Raw genomic sequence first — 17,963 nt, forward strand, 5'->3', positions numbered from 1 at the left:
TAAGTAAAGTTTAGATGGAGCACAATCTATTCATAGTGCAATTGATCACTGTTAATCATTGTTGGATTGTTACAGTTTAAATTAAAAAAAATTAATAATAAAAATATATTAGGAAAGTTGTTCTATATTTTTATCCTTAAAAAATCACAAACATTATTTATTAAATGAAAGTTGTTGAATTGACCTTCACCGTCGCAATTAGTTTTGGAACTGAAACTCTTTACATTGATTCATTGAATTGTGTGACAAAACGTAACTAGCCATATACTAACATAGTAACAAAACAATGACGCAATTTATATATAACTCAAATGAGGCAAAAACCAAGAATTTGCAAGCACAAACGAAGTGCTTTGGGGGGAGAAGAGAAACAACCATGAATAACATTAAGGGGTTGGCTGCTGAAGCGTCACTAAACTATATTTGTTCATATAATTGCACCGTCTCATATATGCTTTCATTTGGTATTAAAATTTTGCATGGGTGTCATCTTAATCTCTTTCTATCGTAATCAACTTTGACAAGAACAATCATTGCCCCCGAAAGATCTTTGTTGAGTCTTCAAGTTTGTAGCTTCAAAGAGGTTGAGTAGATGAACCAAACATATATATAGTATCTGTTTCCCACAATTCTTGGGTCATGGTGGATAATGTTGAAGGCTAGGGAAAAGAGGTCCTTTTCAGATTGGCCCACGTCGGAACCCTCATAGTAGAGAAACCAAATTATATACTTATAAATGCTGAAAATGGGATGGCAAGTTTCACATAACTCTAACACCCAGTAACCATGAACGCGTACGTCAATTCTTTGTTTCCCATTTTCTGTGGGAAAAGTGAGAGAAAGTCTATGGCCACCCTCACACTCAAAGGGAAGCTTTTGAACTATATTGGACATTGCTTAGTTCAAATACATTTGCCTCTTTCTTTCATTTATGCCTATGTTATGAGGTCCATACCGATACTATCCATTGTAGGTAATTGCCGCTTCTTTACTTATCCACTTTCCCTTTCTAACAAGAGAGTGTATTTTTTGGAAAACAAATTAAAAAGAAAAGTAAATGTGCAAAGAGGGGGAGTAGATATAGCATCTGCTAAAGATTGATTTTATGATTTAAGAAGAAAAAAAAGAAATTACAAGTTGGAATCATTTTTATTAATAAAAATTAAAATTATTTTTTACCAATAAAAAACTATCTACTGTATATAATAATGGCCCGTCATTATTTGGCTTTGAAATGAATTTTAATCATGGTAATATCTGAGAGGAAAAGATGTCGCAACAAATAAGTGATGCCTAATGTTTCTATTATCGGTCAAACAATATATAGTTGTATGGTTGTTATAGTCTATAGACCAACCAATCACTCGTTTTACGAAAATAATTTTGTTTTTTTGATATTTTTCTTACCATATCATTGTTTGATAAAAAAGAAATAGTAAGAATGAGTATTAACGATTTAATTAATAAGTGTGTTTAACTTATTTAATTAATAGTACAGAAATAGACAGGGGCATGTAGTAGTGTGCTACCCCTTATTATTATTATTATTATTATTATTATTATTATTATTATTATTATACATTGTAAATGTAATCTAATAAAGCAGCACTCATAATTCATATAGATATATCACTGACAATTCTCGTACTCTTGTTTCCTAGCGATCAACGTTCCGACAAAATGTGTAGCATCTCCGAAATAAACTCAAATTTAAAGTAACTGTCAAGGATATTTGATGCTTTTAGGTGGTAAATAAAATCATATGACGCTTACACAGTAAATATGTTCGGCAATTTTAGAAAAATAAATTGATTTGCATCAAAATTTTGATTTTCTTGTCCAATGGTAGAGTTAATATTTTTTTGTTTTTGTAATTAAAAAATTAATAAAAATATTTATCACTTAATACTACATTATTTAGGTGGAGTTTAGGTTAATTATAACCAAGTTAAGTTTGGGCAACATAAAACTCTATAAGTTCAAAATTATAAAGAGCAATGTATCTCGATGTAGTCAAACTTTTTTTGGATGACAAATAACTCTTTAGCTATAAGTTGTGAGGAATGATGAAGTTTAATGGTTTCGATGGTACATTTGAAAATTTTATAATTGTCCTTCATTTTAATCCTCTTCATATAGAATAGTCTGTTTGGTTATTCAAAATTGCATTTTGTTTAGTCACAAGAATAAAGTTTTAAGTTAAATATTAAGAATTACGATGCTAATTTAGCCGTCAGCCTATCATATCAACTAATGTAAATTATTCTAAAAAATATGATTTTTTAAAAAAGCAAATCCATTTAATATTTCAAAAACGTGATTTTCTTAATACTTTTCTTACTAAAACTGTTCTAAAAAAAATTTATTTTTAGAAAAGGAGAATAATGATGTTGGCCTAAAAGCTCATTCATCATATATTATGACAAAAACCTGAAATCAACTCAATTAGGCATTCATTAGTCATGTTTGGACAAGAAGCGAAGATGAAAAAAAAGGGAATACTGCATTGCATAGCACGGAACGTTGAGGTACAGTGAAAACTGAAAAATGATTGGCATAGTGGCAGTGTTGACGTATAATTTTGATTTGGGAACTCACCAATCAAATGATATTTCTGTTTGAAGCTCTTAATCAATGTTGCTTATAGCACATTTTATGCTTCTACTTATTCAGGAATTCTTATTTTGTTCCATTTGAATCTTTGATAGCAAGAAAGAACCCTACTAATGAAATCGCAAATAAAAAAGAAAAGAAAGTGGGTTGTTCTAACAACGTCGCCACCATCTATGAATGCTTTAGTCTGTTAAATTATTTCTCTGTTTTGTTTATTCCAAAAATTGTGAAGTAATGTGGAATCTCGTTTTAAATAAGTATGAGCAAATCATAATTTTTTTTAATTATATTTATATTTATATTCCAAAACCGCAATAGTATGAAACACACATACTTTTTCCTCGCGGGAAAAAGGGTTCACACTTCACACTAAACAATTTTAAAATGTAATCGTACAGTGTTTGATTTAGGTACAACTTATTATAAACAAATCCTTCCATAATGTCAAATTAAACTAAAATATAATGGGTCAAAATTACGGAACACGGAAAATACATGGTTAAATGAACCTTAACAAATCATGATTTAACTAGCGATTGTTAAGTCAAATGTACGAATTAAAACGTGCAAATTGAATCTAACAAATTCACCGAAAAAAGAAAATAACATGCATTGAATCTAACAAATGTCATAATCAGTTGGCATAACTACGAATACGATCAGGGAAAAAATTTCACGATCCCGTGTTTCTCTACAGTCTTTTGGAATTGATCCTCATAGGTTCATACTATTACAATGGCGTTACATCACCAAAATGGGAAACAAAATCTTAAACCTCTGCATAACTTTGATCATGATACACGCAAAATTTTGAAAAGCATGAATGTTGCAAAACTCAGGCTCTAGCTAAAAATTAAAATGGATCAGAAGCTCAATTATGTAACGGGAATTACTATTGACACTATCAAAAGTGCTAATGACACTATTCACCTGAATAGCATTTCACATTTTTTTTTTAAATTGTCCTTCTGACAAAACACAAAATTATGTTTCCGTTTATGAGAGTGAAAACAAAAATAAAGAAAATACAATTTTATTGTATATTATACAACAATGAAATTGTATTTTTGTTGTTGGCTCAACACCCCAATCAGTATTGTTATTACAAACCCCAATACTCAAACAAGAACCCAAATTCACCACTTCTATCACCATCCCAAACCCATTGACAGCAACAACAAAATCCCAAAATGAGAAGGAGTGATCGGATCTCAATGGTGGTGGGGTGTGCATAGTGCTACTCAAATCTTGGCGGGGAAGGATGGCGCGACGCAATGCGATGCTACTTGAATCTAGATAGCAAAGTGTGGCATGACACAGATCTCGACACAACAAAGAAAGGTGGAAGTGCGGTCTGAAAAAAAATTGGTGGGTCAAGGTTGTCGATGTGACGCTATGACAGAGGAAGATGCACAATAGATGTCATGGGTCAGTGCGTCAAAGGGTGGGGGTTGGCTTTGGGTGCTGTTGGAGATGGTGAATATGAGCAGTTTGGCGACGAGGGGAAGGAGAGGGATGAGAACAATTTGGTGAGGGGGCAAAGGAGGAATTTCATATGAGTAGGTAATACCATTAACAAAGTTGGTAGTGACAATAGCAAGCCCCTTATACAACCTATCATTGTAGAGGTTGTTACTTCTTGCACCACCAAGTTGCTTCCTCCATTGTTTACATGTTTTTTTTTTTACCTTTTGGATTGGTCATTCCAAAAGCCAAAAAGGGGTGCATTCTGTAATGTAATTTTACATTCCAAATTGACCATTCCATAAGCCATAAAGGAGGTATTGGAAACAACTTGGCAGGTGAAGGAAACAATAGCCCATCGTAGAACATGATTATCATAAAGATAAGGCCCAGTAAAACCAACGCACTGGATTCAGGACCTTTGGTTTGGGCTAGTGCAAGTTACACAAAAATAAAAGTAAAGAGCAGAAATCAAATAACAATTACATAAATCTAAAAATGAGAAGAGGAAGACTTCGGTCAAATAAATAACTTGAGTGACTCGTTAGCCAAATTATTATTAATGTGATTTAAAATAAGCTAGTTTTCTACCAAAGATAATATATATATATATATATATATACATAAAAGCAAGTTTTACTAGCATTAGTAATAACAGTTAATAAAAACAAAGCTAAATTGTAATATTATAGGGTGTATTTAATTAAGATTTTAATTTTTTTATTATAAAAAAGCCTTGTGAATTTCAACAGATTTTGTAGAAATTGATAACTTTGATGAATCTTGTAAAAGACTTTTACATTATAATTTTGTAGGTTGAATTTTAATAATTATAAATGATAAATTCATAAAATTTGTAAGAACCTTATCGATTTGTAAGATTTTAAATGACTCTTTTTGGATTTTAAAAAATATTCAAAATTACTAGATGCTATCGGGTGGTTGCTATATTACTTTAGTGCTTAATGCCTTCATATGAGAGTGGCCACCTAGAATTAAAACTGAGGGTATTGATGGGGGAGCTTTTTACATGACTCATTCTTTGTTTAGCCTAAATGGTTTATTACATGGTTTACGTACCTAATTTTGGCACCCAGATGAGGAAGTATAATTCTTTTTACATTTTGTTTATTAATCCATTATTTAAAGTTTCCACCAAAAGGTGTAACAACTCATTAGTATCCTTCATAGTCCAAGATTCATAGTTCTTTTTTTTCTTTACATTTTCTTTTGTTATTTTCTTGATGTGAATCTTCCATTTTACTAAGAGATAGTTATTGTACAATAATAATTATCATGTCAAACTAAAAAAAATAAATTAAAAAATTAACAGAAAAAATAGCAATTCACATAAGTATAAAATAACCATATATGTGTATCCCTCCAAAAGTCAAACAAAAAAATATATACCAAGCTACATAGCAGCCAACCAGACAAGCACTAGGGTATATTCAACCAAGGAAAAGAATAATCCCACCAAAAGCTATAGATATCCTTAGTCCTTTAATCAATTTTTTGTTTGAACACAAAATCATAATATATAATTATATTAGGGAATGAGTATTTCATAAAAACTTATATATCGTGAAACATGTTTCACAATACTCATTCTAAAAAAATGTTTTGATTTTTTTCTTTCAAAATAGGTGTTTAAGAACTTTCATTCTAAATTACAAGTGGATTATATAATACTCATTTCGGATCAACATTTAGGAAAAATGAGTGCTAAGACTCATTAAGAGTAATTTTGTCCACGTAATAAAAATGGGAAAGTGCAAGAAATAAGTGGTGAAGTGCAGAAAATAAATGCCTAGTTTTAGAAACCTCGTATCTTTACTTTATGGAGCATTTATCCCTTTAGGAGTTGCTATTGGCCCCGAGCTTCCCACGAATAAGTCCAATTTGCCCCTCCCTCTTCCTTCTCCTTCTTCCCTTGTCATCTCACACACTCCCCACCTTCTTCCTACCCACCCTAAGCTCCACCCCCCACCATAGTCACCATTAACAACCTCCATGTTGTGCCATCACCCCATCTCATTTACTCCACGTTGTGCCACCACCAATCCCTACCATTATTGTCATGCATAGCCCTTACTTGCATGCGACCTCCACCCACGGGCAATCTCCACCTTTGAGGCTCCGTGGGCGCAACTACCCTACACCATGATTGTGCTATCATGCAAATCCACCACTGCACACTCCTTTATCATAACAGAATCACATTTTTGCATGGATATTTGCTAGCACAGAATCGTGATTCTGTTGGATTAAGAGGAGTAAAATAAAATATACAATAGAATTGTATAATAAAATCATATTTTCATTGTATATATTTTTTCACCCCCACTTATTCCAATAAAATCACAATTCCTTTATGTTAAGGGGGGTGCCACAAAATATAACAACAAAATGATGATTTCGTTGTTATATTTGGGGTGAGAAAAAATTATATAATGAAGTTGTGATTCTATTGTACTGGGGAAAAAATTGGTGCACGACAGAATCATGATTTCATTGTGCATTTTATTCAATGAAATCACGATTCCTTGAAGAAGATATTTTTGGAATAAAAAAAGTGTCTGCTCCTTGATATGGCCCAAGAGCAATTTGAATGGGCCAATAGTTACTCCCATCACTTTAATTGTCTTTGGTAAGCCCAAATAAGGAGAGGGAATGGAAAATGGGCCGGCCGTGGATGTGGCCTGCTAGGGTTAGGTTACTGGATGATGGAAAGCTTTTTATTTATTTATTATTTATTTATACCCTCTATAAAATAAAATCAAAACCCTACTTCCTCTTAAACCCTCTTCTATACCATTTCTTCGTCTGGCGTTGTAGCCGTTCACAGCCTAGCCTCTGCTCTAGAAGATGGCTCCTCCCAGAGGTAATAATTTTCCTTTTATTTGTTTACGTTTTCGTTCATTCTTTGCTTTTTGTAGTTTATACATTTGGACAGTGATTATGATTTACTCGTCCATTCCTTGCTTTTTGATGATTTTTATGGTGTTTTATAATTTCTTTTATTGACAGAACAATGTAGTGGTACTAGTAGCTTCCTTTTTGTTGACAAGTGTTTGAATTTCTGCAGGTGGTGGGTTCAGGGGTGGTAGGGGTGACAGAGGTAGAGGAAGGGGCGGTGGTGGAGGAAGAGGAGGAGACAGGGGCACGCCGTTCAAAGCTAGAGGCGGTGGCCGTGGAGGAGGCAGAGGCGGCGGTGGCCGTGGAGGAGGCAGGGGCGGCGGCCGAGGTGGAATGAAGGGAGGTAGCAAGGTTGTGGTGCAGCCTCATAGACATGATGGTATTTTCATTGCCAAGGGTAAAGAAGACGCTCTTGTTACCAAGAATCTTGTTCCTGGTGAAGCTGTTTACAATGAAAAAAGGATTACCGTTCAGGTTATTTTCTTTCTCAATTTTTTAACACCATGATTTGATTTTTTCTTTTAAGTAGATAAATGGTACATCTATTGAAGAAGCATGCATGAAATGATAGTTTGTCATTTTGCAGAACGAAGACGGTTCCAAAGATGAGTACAGAGTTTGGAATCCTTTCCGCTCGAAGTTGGCTGCTGCCATCCTTGGTGGAGTTGACAACATTTGGATTGTAAGATTGTCTTTACAACATGTGCTCTGTTTAGGTGTAGTTCTTCAATTACACACATCATGTTTTTTTTTTTTTAATTTATTTTTGTCTTGTGCCTTTTGAAGAAACCTGGAGCCAGAGTCCTTTACCTAGGAGCTGCTTCTGGGACCACTGTTTCTCATGTGTCGGATGTGGTTGGGCCTGTAAGTATTATTTATAATTGCATAAGTTAGATTTGTGGAATAGAAGGGCTGATTAGAGTGTGTTGTTCTTTGTGTATATATAGACTGGAGTTGTCTATGCAGTAGAGTTTTCCCATAGAAGCGGACGTGACTTGGTCAATATGGCAAAGAAGCGAACTAATGTTATACCCATTATTGAAGATGCTAGACATCCAGCTAAGTACAGGATGTTGGTTGGAATGGTTGATGTCATATTTTCTGATGTTGCTCAGCCTGATCAGGTGTGGTTTAAATTTCTTACATTATACCTCTTGAGATCTGTTTCAGTCTTGTATTTACAGCCAATATATACTAGTGTTCCATAACATTGAAGTACTTAAATCACTAGTGTCATTTGATTATTGTTTATTTGAGTTTGATGTATCTACTCTTCTGTTTGGTTGTCAAATATTAGCCAACTATCTACTTACATTGCATGTGTATACTTTGTTGCTTCTTTGCTTTTACATAACGAATCCTTAAAATCTCATTTAGAGTTCATTTCTGGTGTTTTTCTTTTAGTTTCTCAACTTTGTATTTTACAATTTTCAATACTATCTTTTTTTACTTGAATATAATCTGTTAAATTGGAATGATCTGTGCATATGACGAGGTACTCGGATTCCCCTTCAAGACATCATGGATGATGCAGACCCGAGTTTCTGATGCACATAAATTTCTTTTCCTTTTTTCCTGTTGTTTCATTACTTTACTTTTTAAATAGACAGCAGTGCTGGATTGTTTTTCTAGTCTGTATGTGTCCCCATTTTGAATCAATAAGTGCTGATTTTGTCAATTTTCTAATTAATGTGAATGTGTTATGGTGTATGCATTATTCAGTGTGTCTTTGTGCAGTCAGTAGTCTGTACGAGATAATCTGCATGTGATGAGTTAATCGGATTCCCCTTCAAGACATCATGGATGATGCAGACCCGAGTTTCTGATGCACTTGTTTTCGGTCTTTTTCTATTTATTGTTTTATTGCTTAAGTTTTTTCAGATATACAACAGTGTTGGTCGGTTTATTTGTTTGAATTTCCCCTTATTCTGTATCAGTACTGTTTTTTTTTTAATAATTTTTCGTATTTATTTTAATTAATGGTGTATGCATTTTTCAATCTGTGTCTATTCATTTGATTTTAGCTTGTGGATTCCTTTTTTACATTTTTCTGGTAATGAATTCTATGTGAAGATAAAAGCTCCTGAAAAGTATCAATTAACTAGTAGTTTTGAAACTTCAGTTATAGGCTTCTATTCTATATATCAGTTTTGTTTATGATTTTTTGGTGAGGATTGCAGGCAAGGATTTTGGGGCTGAATGCTTCATATTATCTAAAAGCAGGGGGTCATTTTGTTATTTCAATCAAGGTATGTTCAGGCATGTTTTTGTAAGACTTTATTGGGTTGTATGACCAATATGGTAAACCTCTAATGAAAACATTGGGAATATTTTTTTTTATAATTAGCTTAAATCAATTTAGGTTCTTTGGTTGATAAATGGGAATTCAAGTTGTAAAGTGATCTCTTATGTGTTGTCTTAATTATTTGTGTAGTTTTTCTGATTTGTTCTAATTTAATTCATTTGTATGTTTAGGCTAACTGCATAGACTCCACAGTCCCGGCTGAGGCAGTGTTTGAAAGCGAAGTGAACAAGTTAAAGGCTGATCAATTCAAACCATTCGAGCAAGTCACCCTTGAACCATTTGAGAGGGACCATGCGTGCGTTGTTGGCGGATACAGAATGCCCAAGAAGAAAAAAGATGCTGCTGAGTAGATTGCTTTCCAGTAGCCAGTAGGCGTGTAACAATGTTTTCATTTCATGAGATTTGTGTTAAATTTTGTTTTGAAACTTTAGTTATCAAACGTAGTTCTGTTTTGATAGTTTGATCGTTTGAATGCCCTAGAGGAAAAAAGATACTTCTGAGTATATTACTTTCCAATAGCCTGTAGGTGTTTACCAATGTCATTTCATGAGTTCTATTTATGTTCATCATCACTATATAATGATTGATGGCATTGGCTTGAATTTGTATTAATTTTGAAAAATTTAATTGCACCTTTTGTATTTGAAAAATTAATTTGATAGAATTGCTCCTCAATAGATACATGAATTTAAAGATCACATCTTCAAAACTAATACAAATTCTGTATCCATTGCTGTCGAGTAGATTGCTTTTGAGTAGCCAGTAGGCGTGTACCAATGTCATTTCATGAGATTTGTGTTAGTTTTGTTATAAAATATCTAAATGAATGGAATACCTTTAACAATATAAAGAGTCTAATCCATAATGTCATAAATCTTTGAATTCACCTTTGGCTACAGGAATTTAGATGTTTTATAAGTGAGTTTCTGTTCTATTTCATGAAAAGGATTTCATCAATTCATTTGTGTAAAGATCCAGAAGATTTTTTAAACGGCGATACTTGAATTCAGGTTAATTTGTTTGTTACGCATTGATGTGTGCCTCCTTTAAAAGTTCTATGTTTAGAATCTTTGAATGGAAAAAGTCGCATCTTCCATTCTTCTCTTCTATTATCTATTGCTCTATAAAACAAAGTTGGTCCTGTACACATTGTCAATTGCTCTCTTGCCAAATTTCTATCTCGAACACAAGGTGACCCCATGAATCATTTTTCTATTAAGTTTTGAGGGCATGCGATTTGCTGGTTTAGAGCAAGAGTTTCTTTGCCTGCAGTGTCAGGTTCCGTTGCAGGCTTAAAAGGAGTGTTGCCTTCTTTGTCTACGGCAAGTGGATTGGCCCCCCTGAAATAATTGGCAATTTCTTTTCGTAAATTTTCTTAGTATGAAGACTATATGTGAGATATAACACATGATGGGAAAGTTATCATGGAACTAAAGTTTCCAAGCCTCGTTAAGTAATATAAAATTGAAACGCAATATTCCTCATGGGATACTGACAAAGCTACTCCTCAGCTAAAAATTTAGTTACCATTAGGTGAATTTGGATATAGAAGTCCAATGATTAAAAATACAAGGGGACATGTAGTGTATGAAAAAGGAAAACGGGGGCACTAAAGAAATCTTTCAAAATAACTACCTTGTAATAAGCACTCTTGCAGTTGCATTCTTCCCTCTCATAGTGCTGTAATGTAGAGGTGTCCTCCCTCTAGAATCAATAGCATTTATGTCTGCACCATACTGTAGGAGCAGCTCTACCATTGCAGAATCACTAATTATGCATGCCAGGTGAAGCACACTAGAACCATCTTGTATATCCTCTACTTGTGGAGTCTTACTTTCACATGATATGTTTGGATTAATTGAAGAAGGCGTGTTGGAAGAAAAGCCTACACAACAATTTGTTATTCTAATAGGACTTCCTGCTTTTTTTAACTGTGAAAAATTTCTAGTATTTTGGGGATAAGAAGATATACCTGCTTTCCCACTAATAATAGCATTGAGATTCACTTCTGACTTCACAATGTGCCTGTACACTGCTTTCTTGTCATTGGCACTGATGCTTTCCACCACCTGCTGTGCCGTTGAAAGGAGACGGTTGTTATTTGTTATCCGGCGAACAAAGACTTTTGCTGCATACTGCACAAGAGAAACAATCAAGTTCAAGTTCTATCTCCCACACATTCCAGTAATACTTCAACAATAAGATTCCTTCCAGCTACTGGAAGGTTTTAATCAAAGTAAACTTATCTTAGGTATAAATATGTAACAGCTGAAAGTTGCCTAGTACTCAATGAATACTTGCTCACAGTAAATAAAAAATGAGGATGAGAAAAAAGGGTAGACATTCATCCTCTTAAAAGGTTTTCGTTTCACCTCCCCAGAGAGGAAATAACATATAACTTTTATTACCTTTGCATGAATGAACCTCTCCTTTAGTGAAATAGCATCATCATGTGCTGGTTTTCTTGCATGAAATAACTTTTTGTGTGTCTTGGATGAACTACATTGTAAGGACAGTGTTAGCAAATGCTTAAACAGTTAATAATCCCATAAATCTTGGCAAAACTTACCCATCAGGAGTGTCATCAGTCTGTGATGTACTTGTCGAATGCAACAGTTCCTCCCAAACTGAGTTTGCAAAGAGATTCCCCAAGCACTGAAACATGGTTAACACTGCAGAATCCCATACTTTTACATCAAGGGTCAGTGATCTTACCTGTGAAAAAAAAATGTAACTCACCTTAGTTGCAAAAGTGAGGATTGAAAACAGAAAGCCTTTTAAGTACTATACAGAAATGAACAACTTAAAATTGATAACACACTCTTAAATATGCAACCTCAGTTACTTACTTTTGATATATGTACACCAAGATTACGGTGAACACCGGAACATTCAATGCATATAAGGATGCCAAGGTTTAAGGATGCCCAATCTGGATCAGGTTTACCACAATCAGCACATTTGTCATTCCCGCTAACCTTTCTAAGAATATCAATTGGCTTTTCATTTTTTATAGAATCCCCACTCACTGCATGATCATCATCTGGAGAACCTTTTAACAAATAAGTCTTGTTGGCAGAGTAGCTGTCACCGCTTTCTGAGTCATCTGACTGTCACATAATTATTTTATAATAATCAGGGTAGTCACGATTAATACATGCATCAAGGATGCATTTAAAAGACTTTTGCTAAAGAATTGGTTAAGGAACATTTGATGTCATTGAAATATTTAAATAGGTAGGACATTTGATGAAAAATGCCAGATGCTTCAAAGAAAGAAGTTTAATGTTGTGTTGGTGACTCTAGTTTTCCCCCACTATTGATCACTGTACATGTTTGCCGGCTTGCTGCTGTAATTTTTTAGGTTAAATTAATATATAAATCCCTGAATTATTTGGAGATTTTTAAACAAGTTTTTACTTTAATAATTTATAATTATGCCACTCAACTTATAAATCATTTTTAATTGAGTTTCTAGTTAAAGTACAATTTTTTTCAAATAACTTAAGAAATCATTGAATAATTAAACTAGTCACTTGATCCCTAAACTATTTGAAAGTTTTCAATTAGATTCTTAGAATTTAATTTTTATGCACTGTCAGTCAGTGTAAAATATTTAAGACTATCAACCAATCAAAAATCATTATTATTATGATTTTTAAAATAATTATTTTAAAAGACAATAAATTATCATATATCATGATTTGTGAATATATGACAATATAATCCTTTACATTGTCGGCATAGATTGTTTATCCCACATTCTTATACCTCACAGAACCTGAACTAGATCTTGACAAAACCTTAATCAAGAATTCAATTAAAGTGATTTATAAATATAGAAATGCAACTACAAACTTTTGAGTATGAGAACATATTTAAAATTTTCAAATTAATTTAACCTTTTCTTACATTTTATCCAATCATGAGTTAATATAAATTTTAAACTTTTATATAGATTTCACTAGAGTTAATTTTTTTTAGAATAAATAGTAAACATACTAATAATGTAAAATATTCTTACATTGTCATTCCATTACAAACTCTAATTAATGGTTTGTTAACTTTTATAATATCTATTATAAAAGTTATATTAACAAGAACTTTTAATAGGTTGACAGTTTTTTTTACCCTAATAATGCATAAAAAATAAACTTGTTCTTTTGTGTGTAATAGATGATAATGCCAGAAGTTTTGGAAAGTAAACTATACTGGTGTGACCTGGGACCCCTTCGGCATGGGCTAGTACCCTCTCGACCACAACCTAGAATCCCTTTGACATAACCTAAGACCCCTTCAACATTGCCCAGTACCCTTTTGGCGACAACTTGAATGAAACCCCTTTGGCATAGCCTAGTATCCTCTGGACAGTCACCCCATTTAAGATTAAGGAATTTAACTTATCTTAATACTATATTAACACTGTTAGGTAATCTCATATTACATCTCCTCAATTAAGAGGTAAGGCCCATAAATAAATATATATAAAGGGTTAAGTTCTCAAGGTAACAAATATTATTCTATTCACTTTCATTTACTATGCTTATTATTCTTTTTGCGTCGAGACCTAACTTGAGCATTGAAGTGTCTTTTGTAGATATCTCACCCTTTGGAGGATTGTTTGGCTGAACACTAAGGAAGGACGCGACAAGAAGGAAGAAGGACACGGCAAGGAGTAAAGTATCTTACCATCTTTTGGCAGTAACATAAACAAAACACACAAGAAAGATATATGATGTACCAGTGTTTGTGCACTCAATAAGGTGGCAATTACACCAGTTATCTTTTCCATCCAATCCATCTGGTCCAGGGCATTTTCTGCCTGCATTATTTTGGCCTTAGTGAGGAGACAGAGGAGTAATGATAAAATGCCAAAGTACGTGTCACTAGATTTTTTTGAATGAGTACCTGCAATGTATAACTCTTTGATGGTGAAATAATCCTGAAGCAGAACCTTAAATCTGACTGTTCAGCATCAATCTTGATTGTTGATGTGAGCAGGTTCACTGTATGACGTGCTACAGATTTTTCATCAGGGATAAGTCCATGGTAATGTGAAGAAAGGAGGCGACTCAAAATTCCAGCACTATTTTCAGTGGCACAGTTTCTGTGTAAAGATGATTGATTGCCACTCTGCTCAAAGTGTTGACATTGAAATGAGCATTACCTAGCTAGCTTAGAGAGTCTATACACGAATACTTGGTTTTAGTTGAATATACTTACGTTTAATCCACTCCATGGTTTACGAAAGTAGTAAAGCATTCCGCGACTATCAAGAACAAAATACCTTCTCTTCCAGTCACCCCTCAAATTTGAGGACCGTTTTGAAAGATATCCTTGTCGAATGATTTGAACCTAAATGTAGTGCAGATGGAGAGATCAGTAAATAGGACTCATAAATGAAAACTATATAGAATGAAGTGAAAGTGTGAAGCATCATTATGTCCTTAAATACCTTTCCATTTTCAGCAGATTCTGTTACAGCATCTGCCACTTTATCTGATATCCTAGAAAAAGGATGCACTGGACCATCTCTACAAGGAGAACCATAAGGACCATTCAAGGACAACATACTTTCATGATGAACATGTTTTTTGTACTCCAACATTCTTTCACAAAGACTAATTTGCTCCTCATTGTAACTTTCTCTTGCTTTTTGTGTATAAGCCAATACCTGCAACATGCCAGATACAAGAGAGGAAATATTCCATTCAGTAAATAAATGAGGAATGCTAATAATATTTTCAAATGCACAATTTTGCTCAACATGTGATTGTGGTTGTGCTGATGGTTCTCGCATCTCAGATTATCTAGAGTTTGAGTTTTGAGGAAGCACACTATAGTGAACATTTTAAATGTATTATTGTAACCTTAGACATGTAATCAGAAGAAAACTACATCTATTATCCAAGTATCCACAGAGAAAAAAATATGCTTCCTATCTTCATTTAAAAGCAAAAGAAGTAAAGAGTAAATAGGAAAACCTCGATAATGAAAGGCTCCATCTCTTGTAATAGCTGATATCCCTGCAAGGGCAATTTTTTTTAGAAACATCATAATTCATAAATCCAATATTGCATATTGAAAAGGCCATATATAACTGTGTCATCATATACCTGTCGATAATACCGAAGATGAGCATCCATAACTCCAGTGACAGCCTCCAAAAAATCAAATCTCTTCTTGGCCTCAACATTATGAAGAGCACTAACCTAGAACAGTAGACGAAATGTGTTCTGTAGTTAAGAGCCGTGTTTATACATTTCATACTATTCAAAGCAAAATATCTTATTCAACTAAGATTACCAGATTGAAACGAGCTTCCTCAAATGAGGATCTTGCATTGTGCAAATCCTGGAATGTCTCTCTACCAAATTAGATTGAAAAAATCATGGTAACCCATGACAAGCTAAGACAATATTAACTCATGAATAAAAATGCCAAAGAAAATCTACATGATCTACCTCTTCTACGATAGTGGCAATATCCATCCTAGTGCTTTTTCTCAATGACATAAACTTCTCACGTGCCTGTAGCATAAAATCAACGTTGTATTTGTGTTATGATCAAGAGAGATTGGCCAATGAACTTTCAACATATATAATTTGTTTTTAAAATGAATTTCTTATTCTCATGTAACAAATTGTATTGCTCAAGATTGCAAATTTTTGTAAGCAATTGAGAAACACCTGATCATGTACAAGGGAAGCTTTCTCAAAACGCCTTCTAGCTTCCTGCAAACATCACTTGAAGCATTAAAAGTGAAGAAGAAATTGAAGTCATCCGAAGGCAATAATTATTTTCCTTGTTGATAAGAAAATAAACTCTCAGGAGGATTATCCTTTTTGAAAGTGTTGTTACTTTTAAAACTGAATTCCATCGGTGGTAGTTATAACATATAAAAGTGTCTTATTAAACCAATAAAATATACACTCTCCATACTATTAATTATATTTATAACAAAAAATTATGATACTAACAATGTACCTTGACATCTAGGATATCGACGTTTAGCATGTTTAGTAACCGGTCATTCAGCATATGCTCTGCCTAAGAAGCCACATTAAGTAGAGTCAGCTTAGCAATATCAGATATAACAACGGTTTCTGATATAGTACTAAAAAAACCTTTAAAAAAGGGATTTTTCAACAATACAATCTTGTAGTCTAATCCGATTTAGAAAGATGCATAACTAAACATGAGTTCAGTCATATTGTTAACTTCTTAAACTCCAAGCTCAAGTTTTATAAGTTTAAGTGTTAAACCACCAGAAAGACACAAGTTTTTCACCAATGTTCTAGCCTAACTACTTAAAGAATTACATTGCTGAAAAATAAGACTCTGACAACATTAGACAAATTGTTACCTGGGACCGAAGAAGTTCCTTGTATGTACTGATTTCTCTCAAAGCAATAGAAAATTTGGTCATGACAGGTCCTGACAATACCAACTCAAAGTTTATCAAAATTAATAACAAAAATGAATGTAATGTTGTATTAACTATTCAAAGAATGTGTGACGGTTAAAAAAACAAGGGTATAGATAAAATTATAAACAGAAAGGAATTTGAGAATATTTGAAGTATCATTGATCACAATATGCAAGCAATTTGAGAAGTTCCTTTAACGGCCAAAACATATCATGCAGAGAACAGGAGTATACAACATGACTACTTGTGTTCAACCTAAATTTTTCATGTTCTCTCACGGCCAATATATATTTAACTTAAGAAATAATCTCAAAATACACTAGGCAGCAAGTACACGACAAAGAAAATCATTTAAGTTTATATATAAGTTTATTTGATACAAAAGGCAACAAGAGGAAAGAGATCTACCAGACTTACCTCCCAAAGTTACAAATAGAGGATCATTATGCCCTCCTCCAAAATTTTCAAGGGCACTTGCAAATGCAATGTCTCCATCATATGCCTCTCCAAGCCCTTCCCTATTATTATAAATATAAAGTAATTATTTGACACAAATTTATATAATTTGGAATGCTGATATATAATTAAACTAATTTATACTACAAGTTATGTACAGTAGGTATATACAAAAATTTCTCTTCAATTATACATTGAGAACTGTTTTGCTTGAGACTTAATTAAGGTTTAAGCAAAATCCTCCCACATTTAAAGTTTCAACATATATGCCCCAAAGGTGAATAATGAATTCAAGGATAAAAGTGGAGACTAGATACAGAGGTTTTGGTCTTTCTTCTAAATTATATTGAAGTATATGCCTTCTTAGGAGAGGAATGAGGGTTTAATTATACGTATAACGTATAAATTGTCATGCTTCTTAAGTACTCTTATATACCACTACGTAAGCCCACATCAATTACTAACAGAACGTACAAGAGGGTATGGAGAAAATAGTCTCTAAAGTGCAAAAAGATTGAAAAAAAACAAAAAACATTGGCATGGAAAACCCACGTGTACTTTCGACATCCTTTGTAGAACTTGAAACATCTCGAGCGTAACGATTCTGAACTCTCTTCCATGCACTGGAGCTGCATCCACACCAATTCATGATTCATAATTAAGCAACCAATTCGTGTTAAGCACACCACCAAACCAACCATATATATAAAAAAACGCATGACCCTCCTAAACAAATGAATGAACCATGCAAATAAACATTACGTAACAGGAACATAT

General features: G+C 33.5%; 2 protein-coding genes, 1 long non-coding RNA gene and 2 other non-coding genes across 6 annotated transcripts; 4 read left to right on the plus strand and 1 right to left on the minus strand.

The window, feature by feature from the left end:
• Positions 1 to 6,855: 6,855 nt before the first annotated feature.
• On the plus strand, positions 6,856 to 9,951 carry LOC114409986 (mediator of RNA polymerase II transcription subunit 36a-like). The gene is made up of 7 exons (XM_028373696.1): positions 6,856 to 6,961; positions 7,166 to 7,470; positions 7,583 to 7,678; positions 7,783 to 7,860; positions 7,944 to 8,120; positions 9,177 to 9,245; positions 9,472 to 9,951. Exons 1-7 carry the CDS (start codon positions 6,946 to 6,948, stop codon positions 9,649 to 9,651), a joined length of 921 nt encoding a protein of 306 aa, XP_028229497.1. The 5' UTR covers positions 6,856 to 6,945; the 3' UTR covers positions 9,652 to 9,951.
• On the plus strand, positions 8,128 to 8,882 carry LOC114409987. Its single transcript, XR_003666254.1, has 2 exons — positions 8,128 to 8,491; positions 8,770 to 8,882. It is a non-coding gene; the product is annotated as an uncharacterized LOC114409987 (long non-coding RNA).
• On the plus strand, positions 8,478 to 8,548 carry LOC114410988. Its single transcript, XR_003666376.1, has one exon. It is a non-coding gene; the product is annotated as a small nucleolar RNA snoR60 (small nucleolar RNA).
• LOC114410987 lies at positions 8,756 to 8,826 on the plus strand. The gene has a single exon (XR_003666375.1). It is a non-coding gene; the product is annotated as a small nucleolar RNA snoR60 (small nucleolar RNA).
• Positions 9,952 to 10,361: 410 nt separating the features above from the next.
• On the minus strand, positions 10,362 to 16,739 carry LOC114409985 (ADP-ribosylation factor GTPase-activating protein AGD1-like). Of its 2 annotated transcripts, XM_028373694.1 has the most exons (17): positions 16,668 to 16,739; positions 16,289 to 16,351; positions 15,991 to 16,035; positions 15,766 to 15,831; positions 15,608 to 15,655; positions 15,418 to 15,513; positions 15,286 to 15,327; positions 14,757 to 14,975; positions 14,525 to 14,656; positions 14,210 to 14,434; positions 14,043 to 14,123; positions 12,151 to 12,411; positions 11,871 to 12,016; positions 11,710 to 11,800; positions 11,274 to 11,436; positions 10,937 to 11,186; positions 10,362 to 10,641 (listed from the first exon to the last, which is right to left on the minus strand). In XM_028373694.1, exons 1-17 carry the CDS (start codon positions 16,728 to 16,730, stop codon positions 10,506 to 10,508), a joined length of 2,127 nt encoding a protein of 708 aa, XP_028229495.1. In that variant the 5' UTR covers positions 16,731 to 16,739; the 3' UTR covers positions 10,362 to 10,505. The 2 variants fall into 2 exon arrangements, with proteins under 2 accessions (XP_028229495.1, XP_028229494.1); XM_028373693.1 differs by having other exon boundaries at positions 10,937 to 11,436.
• Between the last annotated feature and the right edge of the window lie 1,224 nt (positions 16,740 to 17,963).

The sequence above is a fragment of the Glycine soja genome, chromosome 4, assembly GCF_004193775.1.
Source record: "Glycine soja cultivar W05 chromosome 4, ASM419377v2, whole genome shotgun sequence".
Lineage (NCBI taxonomy): Eukaryota > Viridiplantae > Streptophyta > Magnoliopsida > Fabales > Fabaceae > Glycine > Glycine soja.

What these genes read in the sequence shown, in the direction of transcription:
- LOC114409986 (XM_028373696.1), top strand. An exon ending in TGTCGGATGTGGTTGGGCCT is followed by an intron (nt 7,861 to 7,943) that starts GTAAGTATTATT and finishes GTGTATATATAG; the next exon opens with ACTGGAGTTGTCTATGCAGT. An exon ending in ATTTTGTTATTTCAATCAAG is followed by an intron (nt 9,246 to 9,471) that starts GTATGTTCAGGC and finishes TTGTATGTTTAG; the next exon opens with GCTAACTGCATAGACTCCAC.
- LOC114409985 (XM_028373693.1), bottom strand. Translation starts at nt 16,730, where the DNA reads ATGACCAAATTTTCTATTGCTTTGAGAGAAATCAGTACATACAAGGAA. An exon ending in TTGCCACTATCGTAGAAGAG is followed by an intron (nt 15,656 to 15,765) that starts GTAGATCATGTA and finishes GAGACATTCCAG; the next exon opens with GATTTGCACAATGCAAGATC. An exon ending in GCAAGAGTGCTTATTACAAG is followed by an intron (nt 10,642 to 10,936) that starts GTAGTTATTTTG and finishes CAATTATTTCAG; the next exon opens with GGGGGCCAATCCACTTGCCG.